The 13,846-nt window shown below is 49.7% G+C and overlaps 2 protein-coding genes and 2 long non-coding RNA genes across 12 annotated transcripts in view; 2 read left to right on the forward strand and 2 right to left on the reverse strand.

The window, feature by feature from the left end:
* Position 1: 1 nt before the first annotated feature.
* On the forward strand, positions 2-3,744 carry LOC116785713. The gene is made up of 4 exons (XR_004356655.1): positions 2-390; positions 748-859; positions 2,325-2,462; positions 3,491-3,744. It is a non-coding gene; the product is annotated as an uncharacterized LOC116785713 (long non-coding RNA).
* Positions 652-3,985, reverse strand: LOC116785737. Its single transcript, XR_004356689.1, has 3 exons — positions 3,942-3,985; positions 3,430-3,527; positions 652-1,785 (listed from the first exon to the last, which is right to left on the reverse strand). It is a non-coding gene; the product is annotated as an uncharacterized LOC116785737 (long non-coding RNA).
* Positions 3,986-4,470: 485 nt separating this feature from the next.
* On the forward strand, positions 4,471-11,008 carry GRSF1 (G-rich RNA sequence binding factor 1). Its single transcript, XM_032686708.1, has 11 exons — positions 4,471-4,504; positions 4,565-4,617; positions 4,717-4,861; positions 5,549-5,704; positions 6,015-6,155; positions 7,009-7,138; positions 8,860-9,020; positions 9,132-9,259; positions 9,556-9,691; positions 9,906-9,989; positions 10,761-11,008. The coding sequence occupies exons 1-10, from the start codon at positions 4,471-4,473 to the stop codon at positions 9,962-9,964; spliced, it is 1,143 nt and encodes a 380-aa protein (XP_032542599.1). The 3' UTR covers positions 9,965-9,989; positions 10,761-11,008.
* Positions 11,009-11,117: 109 nt separating this feature from the next.
* The window catches only part of RUFY3 (RUN and FYVE domain containing 3), a 31,847-nt gene continuing 29,118 nt past the window's right edge, over positions 11,118-13,846 (reverse strand). For 6 of the 9 annotated variants that reach the window (XM_032685569.1, XM_032685568.1, XM_032685565.1 and 3 more), the window contains 3 exons: positions 13,597-13,624; positions 13,269-13,343; positions 11,118-12,973 (listed from right to left, as the gene is read on the reverse strand). In XM_032685569.1, coding sequence (XP_032541460.1) covers positions 12,830-12,973; positions 13,269-13,343; positions 13,597-13,624 — 247 coding nt within the window. In that variant the 3' untranslated portion in view covers positions 11,118-12,829. The remainder of the gene's footprint in view (positions 12,974-13,268; positions 13,344-13,596; positions 13,625-13,846) is intronic. The other 3 variants (XM_032685564.1, XM_032685563.1, XM_032685567.1) reach the window with 1 other exon arrangement.

Consider the following 13,846-nt stretch of genomic DNA (forward strand, 5'->3'; position numbering starts at 1 on the left):
CCACCGCCTCCCTCACGGCTGCGGCCGCTGGGCTATCGCTCCTCCCGTTTCCCTCACGGCACCGGGGCTGCCCCTCAGGCGGCCCCTCATGGCCCCGGGCACGGTGATCCCCCTCAGGCGGGCCCCTCTTGGCCCCGGGCACGGCGATCGCCCTCGGGCGGCCCCTCAGGGCGATCCCTCCCCGCCGCCCCCTCAGACACCCATGTGTGCCCTCCTAGACAATTCCCTGGAACCGGGGACCCCCTGCCCCTCCATAGCCGCCCTTCTCCTCAGAGACGGCCGTGTGTTCGCCCTCAGACATTTCCCTGGAAACCGGCACCCCCTGCACCTCCGGAGCCCCCCTCGTCCCCTCAGGCCTCCCCCTCTTGCCCTCAGGACAAAGGAGTCCAGGTACCAGCCCACAGGTCACCATCACGATCAGAAAAAATAAGAGGAAGGTCTTAACCAGCGTTTCTGCTCCTGTCACGCAACCCCTTTTTTTAGAGAAACTCGTCAGAATGGGTTCTGATATTTCTAATACGTGATTTGTGAGCAATTATTAACTGGGCTAGTGCGGGTGAGCAGTCAGCTTAAGAAAGGCCACACCTCAGAGGTGACGCTATGGGCAGCTGCAAACTGCTGAGGTAAAAAAAGTCCAGTTGTTCTAAGAAAACCTTGCCAGGCAGATTTAATCACATCTCAGTGCTTTTTATGGCAGAAATTACAATCCCAGGGTGTAATTTCACACAACAATCTGCCTCTGTTTAGGTCAATAAGAAGCCGGATTTTGAAGAGAACACAGGACAGGCTACACAACCCCCTGAGATTCCCTCCTGCCCCAAGGGGATTCAGCAACCCCAAAAACCTCACACTGCTGCAGGTAGGCCAGAGGAAAACCTTATGACTCTCAGATTTATCAGGAAAATTCTCTACATCAAAACAACCTACAATCCCACAGAACAGTAAGGTTCCATATGGCACATCAGGGGTTTCAGCTATAATGCCTTACGTGGCCACACTGACAGTCATCTGCTTCTCTCACGTTTTTAAATGCTGAAACTGCTTTTTTTACTTTCTGGCTCTGTCCTTCAGACCAAGTCAGAATGCCAGGTCAGTGCATTTCTAAGTAAATTAAAGTTACACTACTGTTTTGAGGACACCTTTAAAATCCAGTGTTTCACCAGGCAGCAAAGGTGTAATTAAAAAGCATTTCGCGATGCTTGCAATTTTCCTTTCGGCTGTATTAGCAAAAGCATGAAATGGGTCTTAGGGCACTTCTTAACAGACGCTGTCAGACTAAATCAGCCACGTTAATCAAACAAAAATACATCACTGATCTTTCTGGCACATTCACGCTGGGACACGAATAACCGGCATTCCCTGCTCCCACCCATGCGCTCCCTCCTACCCACAGAATGTTTTATTCTAGCGGCAAGTTAAAATTAAAAAAAAAACAAACGTTTGTTTACCGCAGTAGGAAACACTTGGCCGGGAGAAACGGTTACGTAACCGAGCAGGTTTTATGCCTCACGTTTAACATCGGTCCGTTCGGGGTGGCTGAGGGTCACATGAAGGGCTCCCTTCAGACAAGCCGAGGGGCTGGCAGCGCGCGCGGCCTTACGCAAGAGCGGAACCGCTCCGCCGCTCCGGGAAAGGCGCAGCCAGCGCTCCCCCGGCCCCACGTCTGTCATTTCGGTTTATCCGTTGTGCCGCGCAGCTTAAAAGAATTCCTCTGAAAGGGCCCTCCAGCTGACAAAGGGCTTCGGTCCCCAGCTGAAGTTTCCAGTTCGACACGGAGCGTTCCAGCTGAAAGAGGCTCAGAAATTAAGATGGCAAAACTTAATGGGATGGGATGGGGGGAAAAAAAAAAAAAAAGGAAACAACGTTTTGTTTTGAAATGCAAATAATACAGTCTATAAATAAATATGAATAATTTTGGAAAATACGACAACTGAACATAAGGTCAGTTTTTCTCGATGATAAATTACACAGAGGGATAAGGAGTGTTTCCCAATATAAGATAAGCACCTGTTTTAGTATCACCTCAGAAGATTTTCATTTTCTCTCTGATCAGGCTAGAGAATAGCTGGTATTAATTATTAATTATTGATTATTCCCAAAAACAACCTGCTTAACATGATTGAAGAAGTATTAAAAAAAGGCACCTCCCAAGGCAGATAAATTGAACCTCTCGGTCCACAGCAGTATGGAGCCATCTCCTGAGATTTTCTATTTTTACAGAGGCAGATTCCCTCTCCTAAGTAGACTTCATTCAGCACCAGTTCTGTCAAGTGACTAAATGCAAATTCTCTTGTCCTAAGATGACTTTTCTTTTCCTATCATAGGTGCAGAGGCTTTGATTCCTCATGTAACTAAGGAAGCTCTGTGATTCCCGGGCAACTTCAGTGCCAATGGATGCCCAACAACACGATGCTCTCTGAAGCTACCTTGCACAAACCTGACCAGCTGCCAGACAAGCATCAGTGAGTATTTTTTCCTGCACTTGGGAAGCAAATAAATCAAAGGTAAAATGGGTGGAAGATGTGCATCCCTTCAAGAGACTCTTCCTTGCACCCTGCTTGGGTCACAAGAGAGGAATGCACATAACGTTCCCTTGGTCCCTGAGATTCAGGGATCTGCTTATTCAATTAAACTGAAAGCACAACAGCCAATCTAGATACAGATAAGTGCTCAAGATGCATTCCTATAGTTACCTTAATTTTTTTTTCCTCCTATAACGTTTGCTTGCTTATTTAAAGAAGGTTTTGAAGAGAAACCTGACAAGTAGGCTACGAAAAACTGGAATGTGAACCACTTGGGCACCAAGGTCAACATTCCTTTGAAAATGTGCATAATGCGTGATTTACCTTGAAAATTCAGAAGGGTTGAGAGTGCTGTTGTCAAGAGGCTGTGCTGTTATCAGGGTTATAGTCTGTCATGTGAAAGTTTGTTACAAGAAATAGTTTACAAAAGCAGAAGCCAGCAACAAGGAGGTGACATGAAGTAGCCTGTTCACATTTTCAAAAGGGTGATAAGAAACATTCAAGGCTTCTGATAAAAGAATGTGTTTGGCAGCACAGCAAGATGAAAGACTTGTGCTGAAAAACCCAAGATTGTATTTTGAGTTTGATAGCTCGCAATGGCTTGAGATTGCAACTCTTACTTGCTGATCCCAGGGCTAAAACTGCAGGATGTCAGAAAAAAAAGAGGAATATCTTGGCTGTCATAGCTCTCACCATCTTCCTGACACTGGGCTTCACGTGCCAGGCTGGCACAGCCTCCATCTTTAACAACTGCTCTGATGCCTGCCTAAATATCTTGGATTTGAGCCTGTGGAGCCTCCCTGTGTTCCTCCACTGTTGGGGTCTGGGTTTTTGGTTTGCATTTTCCTCTTCCTGCTCATTTGGCTTCATGCTAATTTTTTTTTTTCTGGGTTCAGCACAACCTTACCTTCACCATGTGTGCACGTACAAGAAACTGGTGCCGGCTCTTTCCCCCTTATCTCTGTTAGATGCAGCAAGAACAGCAGGACTGTTTTCCCAGATCACCTGGAAGGGGAATGTTTCTTGCCAACAGGTTCAGCCAGTGCTGGCCTCTAAGACTGTCAAGCAGGGAAGGGAGTGAGGGGGAGAAAATCAGCTCTCTTAGACAATAACTCTCCAGGGAAGGGGTGTAAAAGCCTTGTCATGCTGAAGCCTGACTTAAAATGTCATATTGCAAGTAGGCTGTGGTTTGGGTTTTTTTCTCCTTTACGAATGGTTTGATTAAAAAAAAAAATAAATTAAAGTGCTATTGATGACAGAAACTCTAAATGGGGATGCTGGTGGGTGAGAGGCTGGACATGCCCTGGCCATGTGCACTGGCAGCCTGGAAAACCAACCATGTCCTTGGCTCATCCCACACTGTGGGCAGCAGGGGAAGGAGGGATTCTGCCCCTCTGCTGTGCCCTGGTGAGACCTCACCTGGAATGCTGCATCCAGCTCTGGGGCACCAACACAGGAAGGACATGGAGCTGTTGGAGCAAGTCCAGAGGAGGCACCAGGATGATCAGAGGGATGGAGCAGCTCTGCTGTGAGGAAAGGCTGAGAGAGTTGGGATTGTTCAGCCTGGAGAAGAGAAAACTTTGGGGTGACTTAATGGTGGCCTTCCAGGACCTGAAGGAGCTACAAGAAAGATGGAGAGAGACTGTTTACAACGGCCTGGAGTGACAGCACAAGGGGGAACGGCTTCACACTGACAGCAGCATTAGATGGGATATTGGGAAGAAACCCTTCCCTGTGAGGGCGGTGAGGCCCTGGCACAGGCTGCCCAGAGAAGCTGTGGCTGCCCCATCCCTGGCAGTGCCCAAGCCCAGGCTGGACGGGGATGCCGCCACCCTGTAGCAGCCGAAGGCGTCCCCGCCGCGGGTGACCTGGAAGCGCTCCCCGCGCGGTTCCCGTGCGGCGCCTGCCGGGAAGGGAGGTCGCGGAGGCGGAGCCGCGATTCCCCGGCATGGCCGTGGCCGCCGCCGCCGTCGCCCGCCGCGGTCTGTCCGCGCTGCTGCTGGGCCGCCTCCCGGCGCTGCCGCTGCCGCCCGCGCTGCGCCCGCCGCCCGCCCGCCCGGGGCCGCTCCGCGCCGCCCTCCGCACCTACAGCCAGGTACGGCCCGCGGGAATGGCGGCCACCTGCCCCCGCGGGAACCCGCGTCCTTCCGCAGCTTAACTCGGGGGGGGGTGTTTTCTCGTGTCTCGGCGTCAGGTCACCGATGCTCCGTCCCAGGAAGGTCGCCTCTCCGAGCAGGAGCCCGGCTCGCCCAAGGCAGAGAGTGACAGTGTCTACCTCGTCAGGGCACAAGGATTCCCCTTCTCGTGCACCGAGGAAGATGTGCTTACCTTCTTTGATAGTATGGCTGTTCATTTTCCTGGCTGACTGTCCTCTCTGCTGCCTTTGAAACCGTAGCTCGTGATTACCTAGCAAAAAGAAAATTTAGAGATCGTTAGCTAGAGAAAGATGAGGTCTTATTACTGCTGAAAAAACATCCACAATTGGCACATATAAAGCAAGTATTCAATTTCCAACCTGCTGGACAATGACTAGAAGCTCACCCTTATGGCATTTTATGTTTAATTGTACAAGTCTTTGCCTTCTTTAATTGTACAAGTCTTTGCCTTCCCACAGCGAAGGCAATCCAATTCAAAGTGATGCCTGTACAGACCATTGTGGCTGGCTTTAGTCCATCAACTCCTCTCTTCAAGAAACTGGAGTGTGTTTTTACTGATTGGTTTAAACTTCAGTGTTGCTTTCTAATTCGTAGGCTTTTCCATACCTCTTCAGGGCTGATCCCTCCATACTGTAATACATTGCCACATCCTTCCAGAGGCCAGATCCAAGTTTTTGAATTACTTACTAACCTGCCAGACTAAATTAAGTCGGTTTGAAGTCAGATTCAAGGTTAAGAATAGGTGTGTTCCACTCTTTGTTTTGCACTGCTGGGATGGGATCAGCTCTGTGCGGTGTAGTCAGGAAAAAGAGACCCCCGTGTTTGATGTAGTTCTGTACGTTCCTCTGTGGTCTGTTCCTTGATTTCCAGGCTGTAGAATTCGGAACGGTGAGAACGGGGTGCACTTCCTCTTAAACAGGGATGGGAGGCGCAGGGGGGATGCCTTGATCGAGCTGGAGTCCAAAGCAGACGTCCAGAGAGCCCTGGAAAAGCACCTGAGGTACATGGGCCCACGCTACGTGAAAGGTGGGTTTGGAACAGCACGAGTTACGTTGGAACAAAACTTCAAAGTGAATAAGAGCAGCTTCGTTAGCAATAAGAAAGTGGGCTGGTGTGGAGAGGTGCAGGGTTTGGAACTGGGCAGCAGATCAGCCAGCAAGGCATCGTTGATCCAGATTTTCCAAGGCTGGGCAGGGAAAGCAAAGGGGCAGGACCATAGAGCGTGGGGTGGGGGAAGAAACGGGATGGAGCTTTGCAGAGGGGGAAAGCTGCCATAGGGGAACGCCCTCGGAGTGCTGCCACGAGGGAGAACGTTCCCTGCCCGTGTTCCTTGCAGTGTTTGAAGTCCACAACAGCGATGTGGAGGGCTTGATGCGGAGCCTGCGGGACGAGTCCCAAGCCATGAACGATGGAGTGGTGCTGCTCCGAGGCCTTCCCTTCAGCTCCACCGAGGAGGACATTGCGGATTTCTTCGCAGGTGACTCAGCCCGCTCTGTGCTCTTCGTTGGCCGGGCATTTACTGCCTCAAAGTGATGCTTTGTTGTTCCCCAGAGGGATAAAAGCAAAGCAGGTGCAGCCTTGAGAATCTTAAGCACCACAAGGAGTTGGTGTTCCCCTGGAAGTCACTCCAGGCTGCGGAGTCACCCTGAACCTCTGACTTTGTGCAGGTCTAACCTAGGATCAGTTCTTGGGGACAGGGGAAGAAAAGGAGAGGGAGCCAGATGCTGGGATCTGGCATTGGGTTGCTACCAGTTGGACATTTGGCAAAGCTGAGAAGGAGGAAGGCCTCTATGGTAGTTACAGCCCAGGTGAATGCAGTGTGGGTGTTCACAGCTGCATGATCAGGATAGGTGGATCATGTATGCCACTTGAGACCTTGTCCCATACTCACTGCTAGAGTAGTCCAGGTGGTTCCTGGCTCCCCATGATGATGATACACAGCACAGAAATTGAAACTCACTGAATTTGACCTGAGCTTTAAAGAGGGGGGGGGAAAAACTACCATAATAATAAGAGAAAATTTCAAGAATGTTTGTGCTCTGGACCTCTTTATTCCCTAGAACTTGGATTTACTTTTTTCCACAGTTATTTGAAACCTCAAGTTCATTTAATTTTTTTAATTAAGCCTTCTGTGAAAAACTAACTTGAAGCAAATGAATCAGAATATAAAGAAGATACTTAGGTCAGCATGAGCAGTTGTTTCAGAACTACTTAACTGCCTGATTAGGCAGTCAAAACCCAGAAGAATAAGGAAAAAAAGAAGTCTTTCTGAGCTATAGCACAAGTTCCTGCCAAGGTCAATGCCTCTTTCTCTTCTCCCCTCTCTCTAGGTTTGAAAATAGCAGACATAGCCTTCATTTATCGGGGAGACAGAAGAACAGGAGAAGCTTTTGTGCAGTTTGCAACTCCTGAAATGGCAGCTAAAGCCCTGTTACGGCACAAAGAGTATATGGGAAATAGGTGGGTACTTCCCTGGGGTCCCAGGGGGTAGAAGAACATGTTATGGAGCACCTTATTCCCTTCCTGCCGCGTGGAACAGCTCTTCTCATACTCACAGTGTCATTAAGGAAAGCAGAGGCACCTGCAGCCCTCGTAGCCTGGGGGAATATGGGGCCTCTCGGAGAAGAGTCTCAGGTGTTTTTAGGTGTTCCTGAAGACGTTCTCATCCCAGCAAAAAGGGCTGACAACATTTAGAGAGGGGAACACTGGATAGACACAGGCTGCCCAGCCCCAAGTGCACAGGAATCCTCTGCCTCCTTCACATATGTGACCCTCCAAATTCCCACCAGGTTCTTCCATGCTTTAGGCAGTTTTGTCAGCCAGCCCCCTTCCCTTTATCCCTTTATCTTTATCCCCAAAGAACAAGTTACCTGGCTTGAGTCCCTTCCCAGCACCACACCATCTCCCACCTCTTTGGTTACCATATCCCCATGAGGTGCCCTCCTTCCTTGGGAAGTTAACCATTTTACTCCAGAGCACTGAGCCCTGTGCCACACACTTACCTCACCAGAGCCTCTCTCCTCTCAAGCAGAAGCACAGACCATTTTTTCCAAGCATCAAGGTGTCATTTGGGTTTGAAAAGGCCTTTAAGATCGTTGTGTCCAAACATTAACCACAACACTGCCCAGCCCTAAACCCTGTCCCTAAGCACCACACCTGAGCACAGGTTTTAAAAGCCTCCAGAACTGTGCTCAGGAAAGAAAACCCAAACAATCAAAAGTGCTTTCCCTCTGCTGAGTTTTCTGACTTCAGTAATCTATAAAACTCTTTTTCTGCACCTCACATAACAAAACATTTCTCCTTACCTCTTCTGCTGCACACCCCTGCCTTCCTGCTTTTTATACCTTGCTTCCTTTTCCCAGAATGCATTGTGTTTGTCCCCTCCCACTCAAAAGTAGACAGCTGCTCTGTAGGCAGAAATTAATTAATTAATCGAATTAATTAACAGACTTCCCTCCTCTCCAGTAGAGATTAGTTCTGAGTGTACTGTTAGCTTTTCCTTTGTCATGATGGAACGAGAGCTGACCTGACTCACCCACCTGAGCTCACACACCTGCATTTCCATGTGATTAGCCAGGAAACGGAGGGGTTTCCAAAACTGCTTGCAGTTGCTCCCGTTCATTCTTCCTGGTTTTATCCAGAACTGGCCTCCAGCGGTGCCCAGTACGGACTGGGGGTCTGAGGGGCAGCTGAGCTGTCGGCTCTGCCAGCCTGTACACGGGGTTACTTCCCCAGCTCTCTGGCTTTGGGAAGGGAGGAAAGCCCTCTCCCTTTGCTGTGCCTATTCCCTTCATCACCACACTGTTCCTTCAGTGCTGTGGAAGTTGCCTGATATAACACTGCTGGTGCAATCCCATCAATTCCATAGCCATACGGAAAATCTCAGGGCTCCACTGAAGTATTTCCTGTGACCTTGTGCATCTTCTGGGTCTGCTTGTTCCGTGAGCTGTTTTGGGGCTGGGTGTTGTTTTTAATTCGGGGTTTGTAGAAACAATTCAGTTTGCAGAAGTGCAGCGAGGGGAAAACAGTTAAATGAATGAATCATTCAGCACAAAATGTTCTCATGCCAGGGCTCTCACCCCAAGCAGCTGAGCAGAGCTGAGGCAGGTAGCATCCTGAAGGTGCTTTACCCAGACCCTGAGAGCCAGGTGTGCCATGTGCTCTTCCCCTTTGCATTCCAGGTATATAGAAGTGTACGTAAGCAGAAAGCACCAGATGCAAAGGCACATGTCCTACGACAAGCAGTTGATGACCTACTCCAAAATGAGAAGAGAATATGAATCCCTCCCTGAAGAAGGGGGATGGAGGGGCATGAGAGGCTCCAATGCCCATGAAGAAAACAGTGAGTCCCTCCCTGTTGTGGGTGTTCTTCAAGGCCCCTTCATATCACCCCACAGCTTTTATGGCAGGGTAACTGCAAGCACTAATGATGGTTTTTCCTTCCATTCCACAGGATTGTACAGGGGAGAAACGGAAAACTCCAGGAGCGTTTTAGAGCCTGGGAACACCTCATCACCAGCACGGCACTGTGTCCGCATGAAGGGTTTCCCTACCCAAGCTACTGCCCAAGACATAATAAATGTGAGTTGCAGCGAAGCTACGGATGGAAGGTGGCTGTCATTCCCAGTGCAAACCCTCCCTTAATGGTTACAGCTGGAGCAACTGCAGGTTGTTGATTTATTTGTGTGTGTTAGTTCTCAGAGCTCTGTGGCTTCGGGTGGAATGTGGGGTACAGGTGCCTGGGGCAGCCGAGGCCTCTGGGGCACAACAGGGATCCTCTCCCTTCCGTGGATAAGAAGGGGTTAAGGCTTGCTGGGATGTGTTAATACCCATCACTTGGATTACTGTTGCTTTCTCACCAGATTTTCTCTTTTCAGTTTTTTGCTCCGCTGAGGCCCACGAGGATCCTGGTGGAATACAACTCCCAGGGAGACGCCACAGGAGAAGTGGAGGTGCACTTCGAGAGCCACGAGGACGCCGTGGCGGCGATGGCGAAGGAAGGGTCACAGATGGGTAAGTCAGGAAAAGGGGGTGGGTCCTACAACCGCAGGACTGAAGCCTTAGGTAGTTTGGCACAGCTTGTCCAGCTGCTGTTAACGCTCTGTGCAGAGGGATCACCTTAAATGTAGATGTCCAAGTTAACAGTGTGCCATGGGCTTTGTAGAGAAAAGCTAAAAAAAAAGAGAGAAAATGTAACACATGCAAGTGCCTCCCACATGTTTTCCAGAGTGCAGTGCCATTGAATTATTCCTGAATGAGCATCCAACGGCAAAGGAAAACTGCTAGTGACAGTGGCACGGGCTCAGATTTGGTAAGTGCATCCGTCTCTGTCCTTCCTGGTCTGTTTTTAGCAACGTGTGTCTCAGGCTTACAATCTCTGGTACTGGGATTTCAACCAGCCCAGAGAGTAAAGTGTGGGGTGACTGAAGGGAAACACCCCCCCCAACCTGAGACCAGGTGTCCAGCCTGGACCCCCCACCCCACCTGCATGGTTCCACATGTGCCAGTCCCACGGTGCAAGAGCAGCATTTAAAGCTCTAAGAGGGTTGTATTCCCTGGCAAGGAAGAGGAAATGTGGCTAAACATTTTCCACAGATGTGGCTTAAGAGTCATGGGCCTTTTGGATGGAGCAGGGTTTCATGTGACCTTGATAGAAGATGCTGGACAATGTTTTCCACTAATTCCTTTCTGAAAGTGGGAGGTGGTGGCCACTGCTCCCCAAGGCAGGGAGGGCAGCTCTCCCTCTCAGTCCCAGGTTTGTAATCCAGGCCAGGGATATGCCCTTGGGGCAAGTTCAGGATGTGCACCCACCTTGTACCTGCATCCTGGGCAGCCTCCCTGGCACCTCCCTCCTGTTGGCCCCTGTGCTGAGGGAATTTACCATCTGCCACCCTCTGTGCATGTGCTGCAGCCCCCCCAGACATGTCCCACCTGGAGTCTGTGGTACTTTACTGCTGCCAACCTGTACTATTCTAATAGAATAGAATTTAAACTGGGAATAAAGTGCAGTGGGGCAGGGGGGAGAAAGGAAAACACGAAGCTGCAGCAAGAGAATGATTATTTTTCCTCTTCCTTTTATCAGGCTGGGTGAACACGTTCCTTATGTGTGAGGGTGAAGATCGGGTACAAGTGTCAGCGCTCAGCAAGGAGGACAAACTGTAAGATCTAGTTTAGCCTTGTGTAAGAGGAGCATGTAATAAATGTGCTGGACTGTGGGGAGTGTTACAAAAGCAGCAGCAGCTGCACTACAGGAATGGTCAATGGGTGGAGCAGTCCTGGGCTCCACGTGCAGAACAGTGCATTAATAAACACCAGGACTGACAACTGACAGCAGCTGAGTGATCTGAGTCTTCACACAGGTGCACAGTGTAGCTCTGAATCCTTTCAGACCTGCAGTCCAAGTGGAATGGGATGAAAGGACCACTCAGGACAAGAGAAATGGATGATCAAGTTTTCTTTATTGTGTGGAACAAAATTAACATCAGAAAACCTGCCCCCTCCTTCCCAATGCCAGTGTCCAGGTGTCAGCCCACACTGGCATCACTCACAGTACCTGAGCACAGAGGGAGCTGGCAGCCACCAGTGCTGTGCTCTGAAGGGGTCTCAGCCACCTCCCTGCTCCATAGAATTTAATTCTCCATGTCCAGTTTAATGCTCCCTCTAATAGGGAAATTGCCCTCTAATAGGTCTTGCTTTCTCCTTGGGGGATGAGTCACACTGGGCTTGGATGCAAGAATTTTACTGGTTTGGACCTATACAGTGTGTACAGAAAACTACTTACACTACATTCAGTGTTTTCTCAATCCATCTCCAGCGTGTCATCCCTTCAGAGAATTCAGGAATTCACTTGAATTCCAGGCTTCTTGTATCTCAACACTGTTTACAACTCCTGTCCTACTTTAAGGGAAAGCAGCAAGGAAAGGGGTTGGGAAACTGCCACAGGTGGGGAAAAGAGCAAAAAAGAGTGTAAGTTTGGTGGCTGAACACACCAAGGCCTAGAGAGAACTAGGAGAAATAATTCCTGGTACAAACCAGCACCAACCACTTCAGTAACCTCAGCTCTGAGAAGCTTTTCCTGCAGTTCCAGCCACTCTAAAGACTACTATTTACTAGGGTTAATTCCCCTCCAAGGAATTAACCACTAAGCCCTAATAACATCTGTACAACCCCAATGCATTTGTCACATCAATGCATCCATTTGCTACGCACTGTGGAACATTCTGTGGTCTGAGACTGCAGGAGGTGCCAGCAGGAAAAGGAGTGAACACTCCTGTGACACGAGGAAGCCACCACCGCTCTTTGGAGTAACAAAATTCCTTGAGGGAACAGCAACAAAGAATGATGTAGCACAAACCATGAAACCTCTCTGAACTGTGTTCGCAATTACAACTTGTAGAAGGTGAAAAGCGTTCCCATTTTACTTTGATACAAGAAAAAGCGAAATGCCAGGTTTATGGCCACAATGTTTCCATGTGCGCAAGGGGGAGAAGTGGATCCAAGTGGCCCTAAACCGGAGTGTGATGGGAATTTGGCCCAGCCCCTAAAGCACAGAGGGGGAACAGAACATTCACAGCTTGGTTTGGGGTTTCCCTGTGCAGAGCAAGCCCTTGGCCAGAGCTCTGAGCCAAGGAAATGCAGGTACATCATGTTCACTAGTGCCTCACCTGGCCTGCTCACACTGTGTACCGGGGTCCCAGGCATTAGCCAGACTATCCAAGACAACTGGGAAAGGAAATGGGATTTCAAGTGCAGCCAGACGTGAGGAATACCAGTGCTCCAGCTGGTTTTCAGGGAGCCTTTGCTCAGCAGCAGCATATTACCAACACCGCATGTGTGAAGGGCAAGAACATTCCCAACTTACACATGCAAACACAGCTCTGGTTTGGGCAGGGGCTCCCTGAGCCCTGAGACTGCTCCAGCACACACTGGGGCTGCTCCATGTGACATTCCCAATGCAGTTCTCCGCAACACAACTGGATTTTGGTACAGGGAAGGCTCAGACTGTTGTTTTAGTCACAAGAGACTCTAAACACCAAGAAACTGCTTCCCTCCAACCTCCAAAGCACACGAGCAAGTGTCCTCACGTTCCCCATGAACAACTCCAGAAACACCATCAGCTACAACCATTGTCACCCCTGTGCCACCCATTCCCTACAAGGGGCTGCTGGAATACTGCTGGATGAGCTGCTGGTGGCAGGGATTGCAGACACGCTCGGGGTTGATGCTGGATGGGAGGGGCAGCTCGTGTGCTGAACAGGCTTCACAGAAGGTGCCCCCACAGTTCTTGCAGATGTTCTGGAATGCAGGAAAAGCACAGAAATCAAGGAGAGGTTCAAGACTTGGCAGATCAACTGAGGGAAAAACAAACTGTGAGCTAAAAGGGAAGAAGCTGCTCAGGGGCAGGAAAAACCACTGAACAGGGCAGAGGGGAACCCTGGAGCCACCATTATTTAACAAGATTATATTAAGGGCAGAGGGGCCTGCAAGGGCTCATTTCTTTGTCCAAGTCACCAGCAGGAATCTGTGATTCCCAAACAAAAACCAGAGGGAAGGCAGTCACCAGGTGTGGGCCATGTCAATACTAAGTTACCTTTCTTTGGTTCCTGCTGCTCTCCTCCTGGCAGAGCTGGCACATCTCGGCCTGTCCAGGGCCCAACAGCTGCTCCTGAACACCAAGGCAAAACCAACACACTCTGTGAGAGAGCTCTGCAGCAACAAGGGGGGAACTGAGCATCTTTTGCACTGTAAACAAGAGCTGACAGGCAGGAATTCCCAGTGAACAGGACAACACAAGTGTTGTAACATCCCAGTGACAGTCTGGGGTCTGGCTGTGCTTTGCCAGGCACCCAGGGGGAATTAGGAATGGATTTTAGTTCATTGGATATACAGGAACAAAACCAAAAAGGAGTATTGCTCACCTGTTCTTCCAGCTTGCTGCTTGGTGACCTACAAGGGAACAACAGTGTCACTTGGAACAGGGCTTCCATCACCACAGCTTTTAAATAAAGCGTCTGGGCTAGCAGGGAATTGCCTTACCTGGTTTTTAAAACCCTCCCCCCATATGGATTTTTGGGTAGCACTCCTACCTAAATGGGAACAACAGGCAAAAAACCTGCAGAACACCTTCAGGAGAGCCAAGGAGAGGGAGCATGAACATGGAAAAGACTG

This window comes from Chiroxiphia lanceolata, chromosome 4 (assembly GCF_009829145.1).
Source record: "Chiroxiphia lanceolata isolate bChiLan1 chromosome 4, bChiLan1.pri, whole genome shotgun sequence".
NCBI lineage: Eukaryota > Metazoa > Chordata > Aves > Passeriformes > Pipridae > Chiroxiphia > Chiroxiphia lanceolata.

Excerpts from the sequence above, each read along its gene's own strand:
- GRSF1 (XM_032686708.1), top strand. The coding sequence starts at position 4,471 with ATGGCCGTGGCCGCCGCCGCCGTCGCCCGCCGCG. Across the intron at positions 4,862-5,548 it reads TGTGCTTACCTTCTTTGATA|GCTGTAGAATTCGGAACGGT; the intron begins GTATGGCTGTTC and ends CTTGATTTCCAG. Across the intron at positions 9,021-9,131 it reads CAATGCCCATGAAGAAAACA|GATTGTACAGGGGAGAAACG; the intron begins GTGAGTCCCTCC and ends TCCATTCCACAG.